The 19,967-nt window shown below is 38.6% G+C and overlaps 1 protein-coding gene across 1 annotated transcript in view; it reads left to right on the forward strand.

Annotated features, from left to right (window-relative positions):
- The window catches only part of thsd7ba (thrombospondin, type I, domain containing 7Ba), a 201,625-nt gene that overhangs the window by 132,813 nt on the left and 48,845 nt on the right, over positions 1-19,967 (forward strand). Inside the window, exons 13-14 of the mRNA XM_076875192.1 lie at positions 1,487-1,590; positions 8,091-8,282. Of these exons, the coding sequence (XP_076731307.1) occupies positions 1,487-1,590; positions 8,091-8,282 (296 nt within the window). The remainder of the gene's footprint in view (positions 1-1,486; positions 1,591-8,090; positions 8,283-19,967) is intronic.

Below are 19,967 nucleotides of genomic sequence, written 5' to 3' on the forward strand. Positions count from 1 at the left end.
AGCTATTTTTGAAATCATGACTAGGGTGCATTATTAGAGTTAAATGATGAAGTTTTAATGGCACAAGATGGAAGAATAAACAGGTAAGTAAATACAAATTCTGGTTTATATTCAGATGTTACGATACATGTTTAAAAACACATATAAATATAAAATTGCAATTTTGAATGATAATATGATACTAACACAGGTTGATAAAAAAAAAATTTCAGCTGCATGGGATAGTTTTGGTAAATATTATGTTTTTTACGGTGCGGAATGCAAAAATGATCTCCATTTCCCTTCATCATGTACAGTTATTTGCAAAATATGTGGAGTTTAAATTTAAAAAAGCAATGAAATGCATAATTTTTTTGAGATTCTTTACCTTTCGCTATGAACAAAATAAACCTGTTGGGACACGATCATCTGAGCTCCTTACACCGCCAAACTACCATTTCGGTTGCAGACCTGTGTAATTACCTGGGAATGAGCTTCAGCTATGTAACATAGCCACAAGCTTTAACATCAGAAACTTGATATTTGACATTCACTAAAGGAGTATGACTGGTAAAATATGTGTTCATCTTCATTTGCTCTGCTTGATATGCTATATTCCTTAAAAAATCTAACTATTCATCTGTGTTTTGAGTACAAGGCCAACCTGTTTTCGTCATAAATTCTCAAACTACTACCATGTCCCAAGCTTAGAAAAAAAAATAAAAATAAATACTGTTTATAGAATCGCAGGACAAATACCTTAAAAAACAAATGACATTACAAATGTAAAACACCTTTAGAGAAACATTTACAGCTGCTGGCTTCATGGTCTTACTTTTAAGTAATAGTCTCATTTGGAGATACTTCCCAACAATGGCTGGATGTCTCAGCTCAGTGTGATGCTTTCAGATTTGTTGCCAGTTTGGTTTCCTCCAAAATCTGCTCAGATTTAAACTCCTTCAAACACCTATATCTTCATTTCTTCAGCATACTGCTCCGTCTCAAACACCACTAGCAATAGATATGCTGGAAAGTTGTTGGTAGTTGGCCTGGTGAGGTACATGCACTTCACAGTAACCATTCATGTGCAAGAATGAGCATTTAACCATAACACACAGTTAAGCGTTTAACTGAGTTTTTCTAGTATTTAATGTGAATTCATGTACCTAATTTTAGTATTCATACATAAGCCCCCCCCCCCCCAAAAAAAAAAAAAAAAACCAACACCAAGAATTCAAGCAGAAGTGTTTTCAATAAAATACCAATAGAGCAATGTGACCTTCACAAACTGGACAAATTCAATGCCATAATATTTTTATTTTCATTGTAAAATCAAGAATGGCACTCACTTCCATTTTTCCACATTCAGTGCTGCCTGTGGTCCAGTTCACGGCTACAAACTCGCACTTCTGAGAAGAATATAATGACACCTTTAGCGTTTCTGTACTTAAAACTGTAACAAGCCGCTGCCAGCCTAACGTTCTTCTTCCTTCGCGTTTCGGTCTAGGTGGAGGACGCACAAATGGAGCAGCTGTTCTCTAGTTCCTGAATCTGTGAGACGTGGGCTGTCGGGACCAGGAGAAACGTGTGGAAAAGGTTTAGAAACAAGAGGCAAGTTGTAGCCCTAAATCAGTGCATTCTCTTCACTTTATATTTCCCAGCTGCTACCATTTCACCTATTTTCAGCGTTGCTCTTCCATCTATATACCATCTTTACTTAATGAGACCTAATAGTCCTTTCTGAACTGCTCCTCTAACAAGCAAATGGCAGAAACGTTAAGGAAGACAGCAATTTGTTCAGTGAATATCATTAGATGAACCTTTCTGTGCTTTCTTGACAATTTCATCATGTCACTAGTCTCTTATTAACGTACGTAGCAAGTCCAGCCATCACGGGCTACTTAGTATTTGCTTTAATAGAAATGAAAAGCCAGAGCTAGCACCATGCAGACCCTACATGCACTCATATGTTCTGACTCACAACTTCAAAGTAGACTCACAACTGAGTGCATTTTATGTTGGATAAAGTTTTGAAGGTTTCATAGCTTTCTCTGCTTTTCTAAAGTCAGACCGAAAAGAACCTATATTGATGCAGTGCATCAGGTTTTTTCTTCACCTTTTTGCTCACCTTTAAACTAAAAAAGATGGACATTAAAACGAGGAAACTATTGTGTAGTTTATTTGTCCTTGTCATTATGTCATCCTCTAGTTTACACTGATTTTGCTGAATGCATTCCTATTCTGTTTGCTGTTTTTCTTTTATTTGCAGCCAATCAAATCTTTTAGAACATTATATTTTGTAATATCTGCAAAATATCGCATGCAAGGCAGAAAATCTCAAAGTCACAGACTAATAATAATTTTTTTTAAAAGATGTCCTTCGTTGTTTCTATACTCGAGCTATGGCTCTATTGCCAATTACTTTGCTCCAGTTATGCCACAATTTGACATTTATGTGCCCTCTCATTGACTTGGTTAAGCCTAAGCTGAGTGAACGTAGCCTCTGAAATCTTTGTTGTTTAAATCCTACATTTAATTTCAGTGTTTTTACCAATTGCAAATTTCACTCTCACACTACAGTTTTTGAAATGTCACAGGTATTTAACTTGGCTATCAACTAATCATATTCAAATAGGAAGCTCTAAAGGTCAATGAGGCTTGCTCTTAACCTAGGAACACTGCAAACACTTTTCCCATCTTCATCGAAAAGTCATAGAAAGTCACTTGAGAAATGTCAGTTGTAATTATACTGCTACGTAGAAATCAGCGATGCCGAGAGCAGAAATGCTATAAAGTTCTCAAGGCAGTAAAATAATGCTCTGAAAACTTCTCTTGAGCCATATAAGTACATTAGAACAGCCGGTTTCGGGAATGCATCAGGAAGCTGCTTGCCTTTAAATGAGTGCAAAATGATTCAATTAACACCTATGGCTTTTTAATAATTTGAGCCTGTAGCAGTCATTTCCACAGATCCTCTGAGAAGCATAAGGATGTTCATCAAGGATATGACACAGGAATCTACACAGTCCAAAAATCACACAAGCTAAGAAGTGAATTTTTCAGCCCTCGGGCTGTATTTAGTAAGATTTGTGGCAGGCGGTTTTCCTATGGAGAGCAGAATTACTCCTACAACATTATTAACATTATACAGACTCAGATTTTGGTTGCAATAATATGAAGAATAGGGGAAATATTAGTTTTTAATTAAAGCCTTTTTGGGGTGTAAAAATATACACGTTTTTATTAACTTATTTATTAAGTAGAGGTTTAAAACCTTTGAAGGTCCATTCAACTTGAATTGTTCATATACATTTTTTCAACATAATCCATGACTATAGCTAGAAGGTTGAGATGAATTGGTAAGGCATGACCCTAATACAGTATTCAACTTTGAATTAGTTCCCCCAGACTTGCTATTAATTATAGTTGCTCACATCCTGTTGTAAGGGTGTGAGAGATGAGATGATAGCTACTTCAAATGCTTCTCTTCATTGAAAAATTGAATATGAAAAGTTGCAACATTAGTATGTCAGACCTTGATCCTCCTTCAGTGCAAAATCTAGGCTGGCTTTTAGCTGCTTGTCTTTGGCTTTCTTCAGCAGCTTGAAGTGAATCATGTTTCCGAATACACTGTATGGACAAAGGTATCAAAGTCATCTTTGAATTGAGCTGTTTTCAGATGCAGTGCCACACGTGCTTAAGATCAGCTGCCTAGCCACTCAGTCTGCTTTTACAAGCATTTGTAAAGGAATGGATTGAACTAAAGATCTCACTGAGCTCATTTGAGCATGGAATTGTAATAGGATGGAACCACAAGTCAGTTTGTGAAATTCCTTCACTCCTAGATATTCCATGATCAACTGTAAGTGGTATGATCACAATGCGGAAGCATTTAGGAACCATAGCAACTCAATATGCTTCTCAGTACTGAGTGCTGAGATGCGTAGCGCATATGTGCACTGCATGCTAAGATGAATTGTGCATATCAGGCTGCATCTTTGCATGATGGTAGTTAAGCAGATTACATATAAGAGTAACTGTCGTTTTTTAACCTGTTTACCAGGTTGGTCAACAACTATGAATGTAATCCTATCTTCTTGACAACATATGTACTGTTTAAATGATCAGCATAAAATATTAACATTGCATTGTGCTTCTACCAACTAGCAATGCACTATGAAATTTGTCCTCTGTTCTCTGGTCACGAACAGTCCATAGTGTTTTTTTCTAATCTGACACGTCAGCTTTCATATCTGTGATAGTGAGCAGCAGATCACAGCACAGTAAGGCATAGATTTTTTTAAATCACCAGAATTCAACTCTGCTTCTTATTGTGTTACCCATTAACATGTTTCCTTTTAACTTTATATCTGTACATCAATGAAATATATTTGCTTTAAGGTAGATGTAAGTGTATTAAACAGTCAATTATGCACTTAACCTTGGGTTTATCTCATATTTCTTTGACTTAATTTCTAACACTGAAAAGTAAAAACAGACACACAATCTATGTAGAAACCACTATTACTTTCCTTGAGATAGGCAGCATTTTAGTTGCAGTTGCCTCTACTGGGAGAAAGAAATGTTTTAATACAAATACCGTGCAGCCTCTGGAAACTGACTAGTGATGATAAATGTCACTATGAATAGTTTAAAGATGGTAGAAGAACAACTTAAAGAGCAACCAGGGCTTTTCTGCCTAGTCAAAACCAGTCAAAATGTTGTGAACCTCAGGCTCAGAGCTTTACTATGAGATTAAAATAATAGTCAGAATTTGCAACATATTGGCTCTGTAAACCTCAAATCCAATCACAAATATTTCCTTGCCTTGGGTAAATACTTCCATGTCCGTGTGAATCTGGCCTCATGCCAGATTCAAGGCATGTTGCATGAATGCTAATGTCTCATAATGTGCAGAACGAGGAGAGGTTTGTGTTATACAACTAACCCGCTGAGGTGCTCGCAGATAAGAGGCATTACTAAATGAAAGATCTGACAAGATGAATTAGAACCTTTCCAAATAAAATAAAAACACTAAACGAAAGAGAACACTTGACTGCAGATTACCTGTGTGAATTTGTAGCTGATAACCACTAGAGTGATCTGTTTGTCAGTGCATATTGCACTACATACTGTGTCTAAATTCAGCCAAATTTTGTATCATAACCAGCTGGATATGTTATATTCCTCCCTGAGTAGAACTGGAACCGTTGTGAGTAATTATTCAGTAGAAAGTGAGTCATGCTGATGATCTTTTGCTCCAGGAAAGATGTGACTTAATGGCTATGATGAATCCAGTCCACATTACACTTCACAATGCATTATACTGAAGAACATTATACAAGCAGTATGACTGAATTAAAATGAAGATGTTTGATGGTGGATGTGTGGGCTGGATATATAATGCATTAAAAACTTTGTATTAAGTAAAGATGTAAAACATAAAATCTTCTGGATTGGACTGAATAAAAGAGAAAGAAATTTGATGTTTTTAAAGAATCTCTTTTACCTTCAAGCTCTTTGGGATTTTAAAAAGGCAGAATATGACAAGCCTCTTGAAAGCATACCTTCTATAAATGGCACTCCAACATACCTTTCTAAGTATCTATATAATCAGAGATGATCCTTGTCATTTGCTGGGATGCCTTGACAAAAAGTAACCACTTGTAAGGGGAGATGATGAGATGATGCGGGTGTAGGCAACCAGAGCCTGAAAGAAACATGGATAGACTAGATGGCCCCAAGTCAAAACAAGATGACAACGAGATAGTATTCTTAATAAGAAGCTTCTGGGGATCACATAGTTGGGTTTTCAGTGAGACTAGCTAAAAGACAAGACATAAAAAAAATGTATTTTTCAATATATTCTCACGTCTTAAGTGTTTGATGGCTTACAGAATTAACCTATAGACAAACATGCAGGCTTTTGTATAGCTATGCATTTGACCATTACGTAAATGCACTATAACAACAGCTACCATCCTCCTTGTGCTGCCTGTGCAGAAGCTTTGTATGTAAATGACCATCCCACGCCTTTTCAGCAGACATGTAGAAACCAAACAGTTTTTGTCAGAGGGCAAAATTTAAAAGTCAAATACAAATCAATACAATGGATTAAAGGCATGTTTGTAGATCAGTGAATCCTCAAAGACTCGGAGGTCTTGCGGGAGGAGAAGTTCCCCTCACTGGCAACAATAATTTATTTAAATCCCAGAGTGACAGTGCAAAGTATTTGAACATTATAATGCCCTGTGCAGTTTGTTTGTTTATCTACGAGGATTCCTTTTTCAAGGTGTCAAAGTCCATTCAACCTTTCCTTCACAGTTAACAGAACCTGGCGAAGCTAAAAATGTTCCTCTGCCTTCCATCAGCCAGCAAACTCGAGCCAATATGTCCACAGGCATTGTTTTGTTTTTTTAACTTCATTTTCTTTGTGTTTTTTTATTTATTTATTTAAAACTCTACACATAGTACTATTTTTATGCAGCTACTTTGTGTGCAGTGTCTGAAAAATGTGTTTCATGAATCTGGGAGGGACAAATCATTCCTTTTATCAACCAGTAGATGTGTTGATTATTGTAATTCAGATGTTTTATTTACTTTGTTTTATTGTTTTGTTTTTAAATCTGGGTAGTGTTTCAATTATTATGCTATTTGATTTGCAAAAGCACTTATCACACAATCTATTTCTTTTACGTTATTTAAATGTCATGCATGCATTTCTAACAAATGGATGTGCTTTCTTCCATAATATGTTCCCTTTGTAGATTAGATAATTAGGTGTATAACTAACTGTCTATAAAATATCAATATTCCTGCAACATTTGTCTAAACATATTTATTGATACACCATTTAACTCAAACTTCATTACCATCATTGCTTGTGCTTAATGTGTGGTTTGCCATGCTAGGATATTAAGTTACACAAATGCTAATTATCAATGATTGAGGGTGCTAAAAGCCATCCTGTCAACTAAGCTCCAATTTTACTGTCTCAGACTCCAGTTTTATTTTGTCATAATTGTAATTACGATCTTTCCCTGTCTGTCAGCAAATCATAAACAGTTGTTCAAAGGAGTTTTTGAAAGCATCTTTAACCCATTTTATTTCAGCATAGTGTGATATTGTTAGGTTTCTGTTTATTTTTTCTTTGGGCATGCTAACGTGCTAACTTGGCCTTTACCCAAAGGAATGGAAACTATTATTTTTGGTAAGCCATTAACCTGCCTGCAGGTTAGGATTGGGCATTTTCAGTGAAAAGTACTTGATTTATTACTATGTGATCCTGATATGCTAAAGCATTGCTAATATTAAACCTGTTAAGCATCAAAATGTTAACGTTACTGTTAATTGAGCATGTTGAAACATGTTTGTTTAAAGTAAAATACAGTCTCACAGTACAGCTTTTAAAAACTCATTCTGATCTATCCCTTATATTGATTGTTCCTTTTGCTCTTGACCTTTGATGATGCCAGCTGTTGCATTTTCTGAAAAAGACACCTCTTACATCTTCCATTTATTTGCATTCATTTATTTATGTCTAAAGGAAAGTAACAGGCTAGACTGTGAAATGTTTCTTCTATTCAACTGAGCGCTAGACCCACTATCAGTAAAAGAAAAAATAACACATCTGCTTTTGTTATGCAGCTAATGTAATAATTCATGGCACACCCTGGCACATATTGCTGAATTGTAATGTCTCTATCCCTGTTTGATCAGGCTCCAATAATTTCTTTTTAAAACATGTAGATCATTCTGTCAAAGCTATTAACCTTTTATGTTAAGCTTTTATTATGAATGTCCTGTTTTTACACAATAAATCATAGTTATCTAAAGAAGTCTGATAATGGTGTTGAGCTTGAAGGTTGAATTACCATTTCACTTGATGCTAACATGAAAGCTGCACCAGAATATTCTAACTATGGCTACACTGTGGAGGCATTTTCTTTCTTCAGTCCAAGCAACCTCACATAAAACTGTGAACCTTTTCTCAGGCATAGTAGGAATTTTCGAAGACTATTTTACAGTAGCGACAACTGAATTTTGGCTTGATGAAGAATGGCTTGTCATTTGTGCAATGTATAACTGAAATGGCATTCTTGTAATTGCAGGAGTCAGTTGTGTTGGGCAGAGCGGAGAGTCTGCCAATATGACAGAGTGCCTGCAATGGGCTGGTCCCTTGCCCCCTCAGATCAGAGAGTGTCAGGTGGCTTGCAAGGATGACTGCACTCTAACTGCATGGTCCAAGTTCTCTGAATGTGCTGGATGTGGCAGCTCTCGAATACGAAAGCGCTCACTTGCAGGTAAAGACTCGTTATTCACGGATTGTGAGACACACGCAATTTCAAGGCAACTGTTTAATCTTTGCTGGTAGAACAATTGGATTGTGTTCTCAGGTGAAGCATTCTCACATTGTTGATTTATATTTTTATTGATATGACTGGTAGTCAATTTGGAAATAAATAAAAGCAGAGAGGATAAAAGCTTTTGTAATGTCTGAGCGTGTGGCAGTTTTCTTAAGTCAGAATATACCAGTTCAGACCTAATGCATATTAGTGAAAGATAAAAAAAAAAACTTATGTTGTTTCACTTTTACATTAAATTACAAAATTAATGAACATTTTTATGTACTTCTGCATTTACTTCAAACTAATGAGTCTTGTTTATTTATTCATATTCTATTACTGCAGATGGTAAAAAAAATTCTTTTGTAAAATTTGAGTAGAACACTGCCAACTTTTGACCAACTTCTACAGCTTTTTATTGTTTTGTTTTTATTTTAATCAGAATCAGAATCAGAATACTTTATTGATCCCTGGGGGAAATTATTTTTTGTTACAGTGCTCCATTATAAACAAACATTAAGACAAGACAGACAATACGCTAACTAAGAATAGTACAATATATACATATATATACATACATACATACATAAGTCACTTATAAATAAATATTTGGAAAAGAAACATGTGTAGCTGTAGCAGCAAACAGTGTGTTAAGTGGATGCGTTGTACAGGGAGATGGCCACAGGCAGGAATGATTTCCTGTGTCGTTCAGTGGTGCTTTTCGGTAATCTCAGTCTCTCACTGAACGAGCTCCTGTGACTGACCAACATGTCATGGAGTGGGTGGGAGGTGTTATCCAACATTGTCTTTATCTTGGACAGCATCCGCCTCTCCGACACCACCTTGAGGGAGTCCAGCTCCATCCCCACAACATTGCTGGCCTTACGGATCAGTTTATTAAGTCTGTTGGCATCTGCGACCCTCAGCCTGCTCCCCCAGCATGCAACAGCATAGAGGATCGCACTGGCCACAACAGACTCATAGAAAATCCTCAGCATTTTCTGGCAGATGTTGAAGGACCTCAGTCGCCTCAAAAAATAGAGACGACTCTGGCCCTTCCTGTAAAGTGCTGTGGTGTTTTTAGCCCAGTCCAGTTTATTGTCAATGTGAACTCCAAGGTATTTATAGTCCTCCACAATGTCAACACTGACCCCCTGGATTGAAACAGGGGTCAAGTGTTTCCTGGTCTTCCTGAAGTCCACGATCAGTTCCTTGGTCTTTGCCACGTTGAGCTGCAGATGATTCTGCTCACACCACGTGACAAAGGAGTCGACCACAGCCCGGTACTCTGTCTCATCATCCCTGCTGATGCATCCAACCACCGCAGAGTCATCAGAAAACTTCTGAAGATGGCAGGTCTCTGTGCAGTGGCTGAAGTCTGTGGTGTAGAGGGTGAAGAGGAAGGGGGAGAGGACAGTCCCCTGTGGTGCCCCTGTGTTGCTGATCACCTTGTCAGACACACACTGTGGGAGACGTACATATTGTGGTCTTCCTGTCAGGTAATCAACAATCCAGGACACCAGCATCCACACCAGCATCCACCTGCATCGCTGCTAACTTATCACCCAGGAGGGTCGGCCTGATGGTGTTGAAAGCACTGGAAAAGTCAAAAAACATGACCCTCACAGTGCTCGCCGGCTGGTCCAGATGGGTGTAGACACGATTGAGCAGGTAGATGATGGCGTCCTCTGTTCCGAGACGAGGCTGATAAGCGAACTGAAGGGGATCCAGATGTGGTCTTACTATGGGTCGCAGCTGGTCCAGGATGAGCCTTTCCAGGGTCTTCATGATGTGGGAGGTCAGTGCCACGGGCCTGTAATCCTGGGGGCCACTGGGACGAGGCGTCTTTGGTACAGGGACGAGGCATGATGTCTTCCACATCACCGGGACCCTCTGCAGACTCAGACTCAGCATAAACAGTTTATGAAAGACTCCACACAGCTGGGGGGCACAGGTCTTGAGGACAAGGGGACTCACTCCGTCTGGTCCAGCAGACTTGCCTGAGTGAAGTCTCCTCATTTGCATCTCAACCTGGTATTGAGTGAAGGTGATGGGTGGGGGAGGGGTGTCAGGAATCTCACAGGAGGCAACATGTGAAGAGAGAGGCTGGCACAGTGGTGTGGCTCTGGATTCCAGGCTGACTGCAGGTGAGGTTGTGGGGGTGGGAGCAGACACTGTGGTGTCGAATCTATTGAAAAACAGATTCAACTCGTCGGCTCTATTCTCACCTCCCTCAGCTCCCCTGCTGTTGGTTGGCCTGAATCCAGTGATGGTCTTCATGCCCCTCCACACCTCTCTCATGCTGTTCTGCTGGAGTTTCCACTCCAGCTTCCTCCTGTAATTGTCCTTAGCCTCTCTGATCTTGTCCTTTAGTAACACCTGGACCTTCCTCACCTCCTCTTTGTTGCCCCCTCTGAAAGCCCTCTTCTTGTTGTTGAGGAGGGCTTTGATGTCCTTAGTAACCCACGGCTTGTTATTTGGGTAACAATGAACAGTCTGAGCTGGAACAATGGAGTCGGTGCAGAAAGTTATGTAGCCTGTGATACACTCAGTAAGCCCATTGATGTCCTCGGCGTGAGGCTCACAGAGTGTTTCCCAGTCGGTCACCTCGAAACAGCCCTGTAGTTCCGCTATTGCCTCCTCTGACCACCTCCTAACAGTCCTGGTGGTCACAGGTTCCCTCCTCACAATTGGCACATAGCGGGGGGTGAGGTGAATCAGGTTATGATCTGACCTACCAAGTGGGGGGAGGGAGGAGGAGCTGTATGCATCCTTGACGTTAGCATACAGTAAGTCTAAAGTTTTCTCTCCCCTGGTGGGACAGTCCACATATTGTTTGAATGTTGGTAGTGTATTGTCCAGTGATACATGGTTGAAGTCACCCGAGATCACAATAAAGGCACTCGGGTGCTGAGTCTGTAGCCGAGCTATGGCAGAGTGGATAGTGTCACATGCAGCTGTGGGGTTAGCAGAGGGGGGAACTAATTGTTAATTACAAAGTTATAGTTTAAAAGAGTAGAACAACTTTGAAATCTGAAAAAAAATGAAAACAAATGAACTATGCCAAGATCTCAGCTTGTGTGGCAAATTTTCTGCCTTTAATATAAGTATGAATGATGTCCTGAAGTCTTTATTTGCTACAGGTGTGTTGTTTGTGCTTAAAATCTCATTAGAACATTGACAGCAATCAAAATATATGTAGCTTGCCAGCGTACACCTACACGCACACTATACTGCCAAAAACATTCCAAAAAACTCATCCATTCAAATTCAGATGTCCCAATCACTTCCATGGCCACAGGTGTATAACATCTAAGCATCTAGGCACACAGACTGTTTCTACAAACATTTGCAACAGCTGACATTTGCTCTCAGGAGCTCAGTGAATTCCAGTGTGGTACCATGACAGGATGCCACCTGTGGAACTGGAAAGTCCAGTTGTGCAATTTTCTCACTACTAATTATTCCACCATCCATTATTACTGTTATTATAACAAAGTGGAAGTGAATGGGAATGACAGCAACTCAGTTATGAAGTGATACACCAAGTAAAATCACAGAGTGGGGTTAAGAGATACTGGTGTGTAGAGATGTCGCAAACTTTCTGCACAATGAGTCACTACAGACCTCCAAACTTCATGTGGCCATCATATTACCTCAAGAAACAGTCTGTAAAAAGCTTCATGTAATGACTTTCCATGGCAGAGCAGCTGCATCCAAGACTTACATCACCAAACACAATGCAAAGTGTCAGATAGTGTAAAGCACGCCGACACTGGAATATAGAGCAGTAGACATGTGTTCTCTGGAGTGACAAATGCTTCTCCATCTGGCAATCCGATGGATGAGTCTGAGCTTGGTAGTTGCCAGGAGAACGGTACTTGTCTGACTTTATTGTGCCAGTTGCGAAGTTTGGTGGACGGGGTTGTTGGGCTGACCTTTTAGCTTCAATGAAAGGAACTATTAATGCTTCAGCATATCAAGACATTTTGGACAATTTTATGCTCCCAACTTTATGTGAGCAGTTTGGGGATGGCCTCTTCCTGTTCCAACATTGCTGTGCGCCAGTGCACAAAGCAAGGTCTGTAAAGACATGGATGAATGAGTTTGGTGTGGAAGAATCTGACTGGCCTGCACAGAATCCTGACTTCAGCATCTTTGAGATGTGGCCCTAAGAGACTGTCACCCAGGTTTTCTCATCCAACATCAGGGCTCACAAATGCACTTCTGGATGAATGGTCAAAAATTCCCATAAACACACTCCTAAACCTTGTGGAAAGCCTTCCGAGAAGAGTTGAAGCTGTTCTAGCTGCAAAGGCTGGGCCGACATCAAATTAAACCCCATGGATTAATTTGATGTCAATTGTGTTAAGGCTGACTAGTGAGTACTTTTGGCAGTACAGTGTATTACTCAGTGATACTAAAATTTACTAAACAAATATAGCATTTTAAATGTATTTATGAAGAAATGTACAATACTGTAAAAACTCAAATGTGTTTTTCCAGCACTTTGTTACAGTGTGAGTTCACACAGTTCCTGTAGTTTAATATCACGTCTAAATTTGATCCCTCACAGCTTGTAGTCTCTTATTTTAGTACAGATGGCAAAATCTGAATTACATGCTGTGGTTTCAGACCAGGCAGGATACTATTTGTCTACATTAATATTTTATCTGTTGCTGGAGGGGTTGCAGTAAACATGTCCTGTCTCCTTCTATATTGCTCTTATAATCCACCACATGAAATCAAGCTTAGCTCATGGGGAAGTGTGTTAGCATAATTGTCTGTTCATAGCAGTCAGAACATGTGAATATTTCAATTCACTTGTGTCTTTATCACTTTTTATCACCAAATTTATCTGGACATTTGATTGGAAATGATCCTACTTTCTTTACCAAGTGTAAGGATAAAGAAGTTTGTAAACTACAGCATACAGTCATTGCAGCCGGTGTTATCCTTTTTAACGTTGGTATTAGATTGGTCAGTCATCCAATAGTCAAGGTGTCTGTATGCCTATAGGTACCAGGGCAGAAGAATTTGGATGGTTTTCAGTTGTTGGGTCTGTCTGTTTGTGCGTCTCATCATGGCAAAATCTGATCTTTGAGACTCTACTCTAGTGGGAAGAATTTTATGTCTGTTTGTCTGGATGACAGTGAAATAATTTTCTCAGAATGATTTCAGCATTTGAAGATATTTGACAGGATACAGGTGGATAAAGGACATTAAAATCAAGGTCGAATTTGGAAATGAGTACTAAGCGACCAGTGCTTTCAGTGTTCTCAGTGTTCTCTGTTCCCATCTAGTCAACTTTTTAAATTTTTAATGTATTTTTACTATTGTATTTTGAAGTACCTTTATCTGGTGAAGCATATACCAGCCTCATATACCAGTGGCAAGCACTATACTTGCCTGTAAACTGAACAGAGGGATTGCACATGTAGAGCTCTGCACAAAGACTCAGTGAGTGGCAGGAGAGAGGGAGAAACCGGAAAATGTATTTTATGTACTTTACGCCATGAAGCACCAAACGGTTAACCACATATTGGTATCTATGATCTAGATCACCGTAAACTATATTTAGTGGACTTAAGTAGACAAATATCATCAGAGAACTAAAATTCGTAACATGTACCTTATCTTTATCCCTACATTTCTTTCTAGGTTTGCTTTTACAAGGTTTTAATATTGCATATTATTAAAAGTAAACTAATAAAATGCATTAGCTACCTTAACAACTGCAACATTTGTATTTAAACAAACAAACAAACATAGACAATCATGTTTGGGCGGCTTCAACTTGGGCCTGCCAGGACACTAGGCTTGTAATACACTGATGGAGATCCAAGTGACAAAAGGCAATGTAAAAACTAACCTCTAATCATTACAGGTTAAACAGGGTGGAAAACTTGCAAAAGTAAATATACATTCAATAGCCACTTTATTGATTTCTAATGTAAATATGCATTTAGGCACATTGACATTGTCAAAACGACCTGCTGAAGTTTAAACATCACATTGGGGAATAAAGGTTATTGAAGTGACTTTGAATGTCGCATAGTTGCTGTTGCCACACGGGGCATTCTGACTATTTCAAAAACTGATGATCTACTGGCATTTTACCACACAACCATCTCTGGATTGCAAAAAAGGAGATCATATCCAGTGAGTGGCAGTTCCCTTGCTATTGCAGAGATCAGAGGAGAATGGCCAGACTGCTTTGGACTGACAGAAAGACAACAGTAAGCAGAAAATCATCTTTTAATGCACAACCTTCAAGCCTTGAAGGTGATGCACTACAGAAACAGAAGACGACACCAGGTCCCTTTCCTGTCAGCTGCAATAGTAAAATAAGACTACAATCTCATGGTATACTGTAGCTGACAAGTTTGCACAGTAGAAGATTGGCCGCATGTTGCCTGGTCTAATGAGTTCTGCTGCAACATTTTTATAGGTAGCATCAGAATTTGGCATAAGCAACATGAAAGTATGGGTCCATTCTGGCTTGTATAAACAGTTCAGGCTGGTGGTGTAATGTGTAAAGGTCTGGGGTATATTTTCCCAACACCCTTTGGGCCTCAGGTAACAACTGAGCATCATTCAAAAGCCATAGCCTACCTTGGTATTGTTGCTGACCATGTCCATCCCTTTAAGACCACTGTGTATCCATCCCTTAAAGACCGATGCCTCCTCTATAGGGATAACACTCCATGTCACAAAGCTCAAATCATCTCAAAGTGATTTTTTTCTAACATGGCAGTGAGTTTCCTGTACTCCACTGGCCTCCACATTCTCCAGATATCGATCTGACAGAGCATGTTTGGGATGTAATGGAATGGGAGATTCCCATCAGGGATGTGCAGCTGACAAATCTAAAGCAACTGTGTGACACTGTCATTATGGACCAAAATCTCTGAGTAACATCTCCAGCATCTCGTTGAATCTGTGCCACATAGAACTAAGGTAGGTGTGAAGTCACAATGGGAGATCAAACCAGTAGTAGCAAGATCTATCTATGAATGAAGTGGCTGGTGGGTATAATTCTCTATTTAGAATAAAAGCTGTTTGTAAAGCTCTGTATACATTATTTTTCATATTTTAGTTCGTACCATTCCACTTATGTTCACAAACAGGCTGTGCTTGAAAGGAGAAAGGCATAAAACGAACAGCCATACCCACTGTTTACTGTTCTGTCAGCTTCTGAACACTTACCCTGCCCTCTGTCTTATATACTAAAGGACACAAACATGTTGTTTTAAGTAGCAGATTTAATTTATTACACCTCTGACTTTATATATCACATGCTTCAAAAATAGCAATCCATTTCAATTAGATGGGAGTGTATATGACACTCCACATTGAGGCAGCATCGGCTCAGTTGTTAGAACTGTTACTTTAAAAACTGTCCATAGGGAGGCTGATGCCTCTCTGTGAGGAATTTGCATGTTCACCCAGTATAGGTTTCTTGCAGGTGCTGTAATTCCCAAACGTCTAAACACATGCTGAATAGGTGTGAATGTCTGTTTCTATCACTATGATGGTATACGATCCACCAGTATACTGCATACTGAACACCACCATTATCTTTTGCTGAGTGTTTTTGGGACATCTCACATTATCATTTTACTCATTTCCATTTGGCTGCCTGGTTGTGAATAGATGTGCATCAGATTTGTTTAGTGTTTATCGTTAGCAGCATTGGTTTACCGCGTGTTGTTGAAAACATTCTGAACATATCATCTTTAACTCATGTGTCTATGAATAAATAACACCTTAATGCTGAAGGTCTGTTTCATACATCAGTAAAATACTGAAAAATTGAACCCGTTATAAAAAATAACTCTAGGGAATGATAATATTCTAGTTTTAAATACACCAATGTCTTAATAATATAAATGTTAATAGGGAAAATAATTATTGTTATGCCGCTGTAAACTGAATCAGTCAGAATTTAACTTGGGTGAAAAAAATCTTTTAGAAAATCATCATTTTTTTAAGCACTTTCCTTTTAAGTGCTCAGTAGTAGCTGGTGCTATATTTTCCAGGAGAATGAGTGGTGAATGAGTATTCAAACATTACCTTCTGTGAATTATTTCCCCCACTTATCCGAGAGCAGTGTTTGTGCAAGTATCCTGAAGACCTTAAATGGTAAATGGCCTGTATTTATATAGCGCTACTAGTCCCTAAGGACCCCAAAGCGCTTTACATATCCAGTCATCCACCCATTCACACACTGGTGATGGCAAGCTACATTGTAGCCACAGCCACCCTGGGGCGCACTGACAGAGGCGAGGCTGCCGGACACTGGCGCCACCGGGCCCTCTGACCACCACCAGTAGGCAACGGGTGAAGTGTCTTGCCCAAGGACACAACGACCGAGACTGTCCAAGCCGGGGCTCGAACCGGCAACCTTCCGATTACAAGGTGAACTCCCAACTCTTGAGCCACGATCGCCCTTAACTGCATTTCAATGATTTAGCCGGCATTGTTAGTGTGCATTTCACAACCGCTCTGACTCTGAGCCTTCTAAGTAGCTCCTGTGTATCATTTTAGACAGGCGTTTATTGAAATATGCTCGCTCCGATGGTCAATGGCTTATCTAGAAGCTGATTTCATTCCATAATTTTTCTTTTGTATTTTTTCTTCTTTGTGAGTTTTTATGATTTTAATGTTAAGAAGTAGTTTCTTTGCAAAGCTGACCTGACTTTTTATGTTTAATGGGTAAAATTTTTGATTGCTAAGTGATGGGTTTGAAAAGTCTTTAAAAGTCCACTCAAACTGCGAAGAAGTGTGTTGGTAAAATGTTTTAATGAAGTGGGCTGGAATTCAAAAGGACAAAATTTGTAGGATTTATTACACACTCTGGGGTAACATAACAAAAGTTTTAATATTATGCCGCTAGAGAGCCAGACAACAAACTGAACAGTCAGACTTTTTCATTCATGACAACTGTTACTCAGCCACTGTAGGACTGATGACATGAATAATTCACTTTAAGTGTTGCAACTTGAGGAAGTTAATATTATATGTAAGAATATAAAGTCTATCAGTCAAGCTATATAGCAGCTTTAACACATATTGAATTTTTTGTAATTCATTGTAATGCACTCTTATTGTATTGTACAAACACTTTATTTCTTAGGTTTGCTTTGAAAAAATATCAAGAATAAAGAGTCAGAGCATTTTAGTCAAAATCAGTGTGAAAAAATATAATATATTCTCAGTGTTTATGGTGACATTTAAAAAACAAACGTACGTAAGCCATGAATCAATTCAACCTTTTGAAATATACATAAACCAATCAGTAAATATTAAGAAAATACTTTATCTCACAAGCCAAATTCATGTATTTTTTAAAGACAGGTGCAGATGAAATAGGGGGGCATGGCTCAGCCTCAACAATGGAACAGCCATCATTCTTTAACAGTTGGGTGTCAGAACATACAAAGATATGCATTCACATCCAAATGCTTGGCAGTGTTGTTCGATAATTCTGCATAATATTATGGCTTTAAAGAAGCATCAGGTTATGACACTTTATATATGGAAGATTTAGAGGAAAAATCTCTATACAAAATACATAATATTAAAATAAGCTAGATATTGCACTCTTTGTGTTGCCTGCAGATCTTTAACTAGTAATTTGCCTGCAAAGTCAAGTTGCCAGTGAAGTGATATTGCACTGGCACTTTTCAATCAACCACCAGCAGTGGCATAGATTGAACAGATTGTTGGTGAATTGCACTGTGACGGCAGTGGGTTCACACTCGATAAGGAATGTTTGCAATCAAATCATGTTACGAAACAGATGGACTGCTCACTGACTGGGCACACGGGGAGCTAAAGACACCCAGGATCCACAAAATAAACAGAGGTGCACAGGCATAGCAGGATTAGTACAACCACAGTGCAACTCTTTTACCAGGTTGTGAGTGTTTGTGAGCTCTCCATTTGGCTCGGGTCAAGGAGTTCTGTTATAGTGCTTTCATTTTACAGTGCACGAGGTGTTTACTTTAATTGTAACAATAACGTAGCAATTTGCTTATTCTTGGGGGAATGCAATTCATTAAAGTGTTGAATGGTTCTATTCATGTGGGACTAACAGGATTTATTTTAACCAAACAACAAGAAAATAACCACCTCAAAAGCAGTACTGCATAAACCTACAAATAATACAATGCCATCTGTTCTTTGTACAGCAGGTTACATTGAATTTTCTTCCTTTTAAAGCAAGACGTTTAAATTAGGTTTCTTTTTTCCATGACTCTGAATTGAATGAGTGAAAGAAAATTGATGTATAAATATATATTGAAAAAAACTCATCATGTTAATCACTAAAAAGTCTCCTGATAGTTTTTGAGGAATCCTTTTTTGCTTGGAGGTGCTATTACAGTACATTTGTGTGTAATAGACAACAGCACATAAGGTAAACATGTCATACTACACCAGGAAACTGAAGTAATCTCAGTACACTTTGTAGGTTATTAGACTTAAGTGGCTATTAGAAAAAAGTACAGAGGGTCTCTGCTTTCTGAATCCACACTTAGAGGCAGCTCTTCGGGGCAGGCTCTAATTTTAAAAACTAGCAGTCTCAAGTAAATTTGCACTTTGACAGAGATTTATTCTCTTCATGTAGTCTTTAAGGTACAGTGGAGCCTGTTCATCTTTATATATATAACCAGAATTCTTTGGGGTCAATGTCTGTATCTCTTCAAGTCTATGAGGCTTTACTGTAAAGCATTAAAATCACCTGGAAAGGAAAGCAGTGATAGACATTACACACCTTAGCAACATGTCTTCAGATATCATCATACTGTCACAGCACACACATTGTTTTGCTAAATACGCTGTCAATGTTGCTATAGTAATGTATCTGTCTCTACATAATACAAACACTCAGTTGCTTGAGTGGCAGCCAATTTGTTCTTTTATTAGTTTGTTCCTTTATTCTGTATTTCTGTGGAGCACTTTATAATGCTGGTTTTGTGCTATACAGAAATCATTGTTATTATTGTTATTATTACTTTAACGTGGAGGTAAACATGATTGCAATATAGTGTTTTTTCAATTTCAGCATAGTCAGTTTAACAGTGCATTTAATCTGGCAGAAGGGATTCACATTTGCAGATCTGATGTATTATTAAACAGAGTTTGGAGATTCTCTGGTAAAAAAAAAACAGCAACCCCTAAACATATTAATTTTACACACAGTATACCCCAAACCTAAGGGACACACAAAATGATATTAATATTAATGTAATAAGCAACACACAAAACAATGTCAGGGACTCATTATGACCTAAATTGCATTTTTATTTTCATTTTGAATGGCAAGAAGATGAAATATAAAGATATGTAACCGTTTTGTCTTCCATTTGCTTGAATTGTCCCTTTATAGTCTTTGAGGTGTGTGGGTGGGGGGCAGTGGGCTTGTCAACTTAAATTTTTCTCTAGTACTGACAAGTACATGAAGAGGTGACAACAGAGGGGACTGTTTAATCTATTTCTTTATTTTAACTGATGCATCACTGAAAGCAGGATATTTATAGGTGTTATGTTATCATATGACACAGCAGACAATCTATCATAAGGTAGACTTCTGAGGGGCTGGGCAGCTTGACAGGTTGTATCTGTTGCCAGTCCAGA

The sequence above is a fragment of the Maylandia zebra genome, linkage group LG16 (genome assembly GCF_041146795.1).
Source record: "Maylandia zebra isolate NMK-2024a linkage group LG16, Mzebra_GT3a, whole genome shotgun sequence".
Lineage (NCBI taxonomy): Eukaryota > Metazoa > Chordata > Actinopteri > Cichliformes > Cichlidae > Maylandia > Maylandia zebra.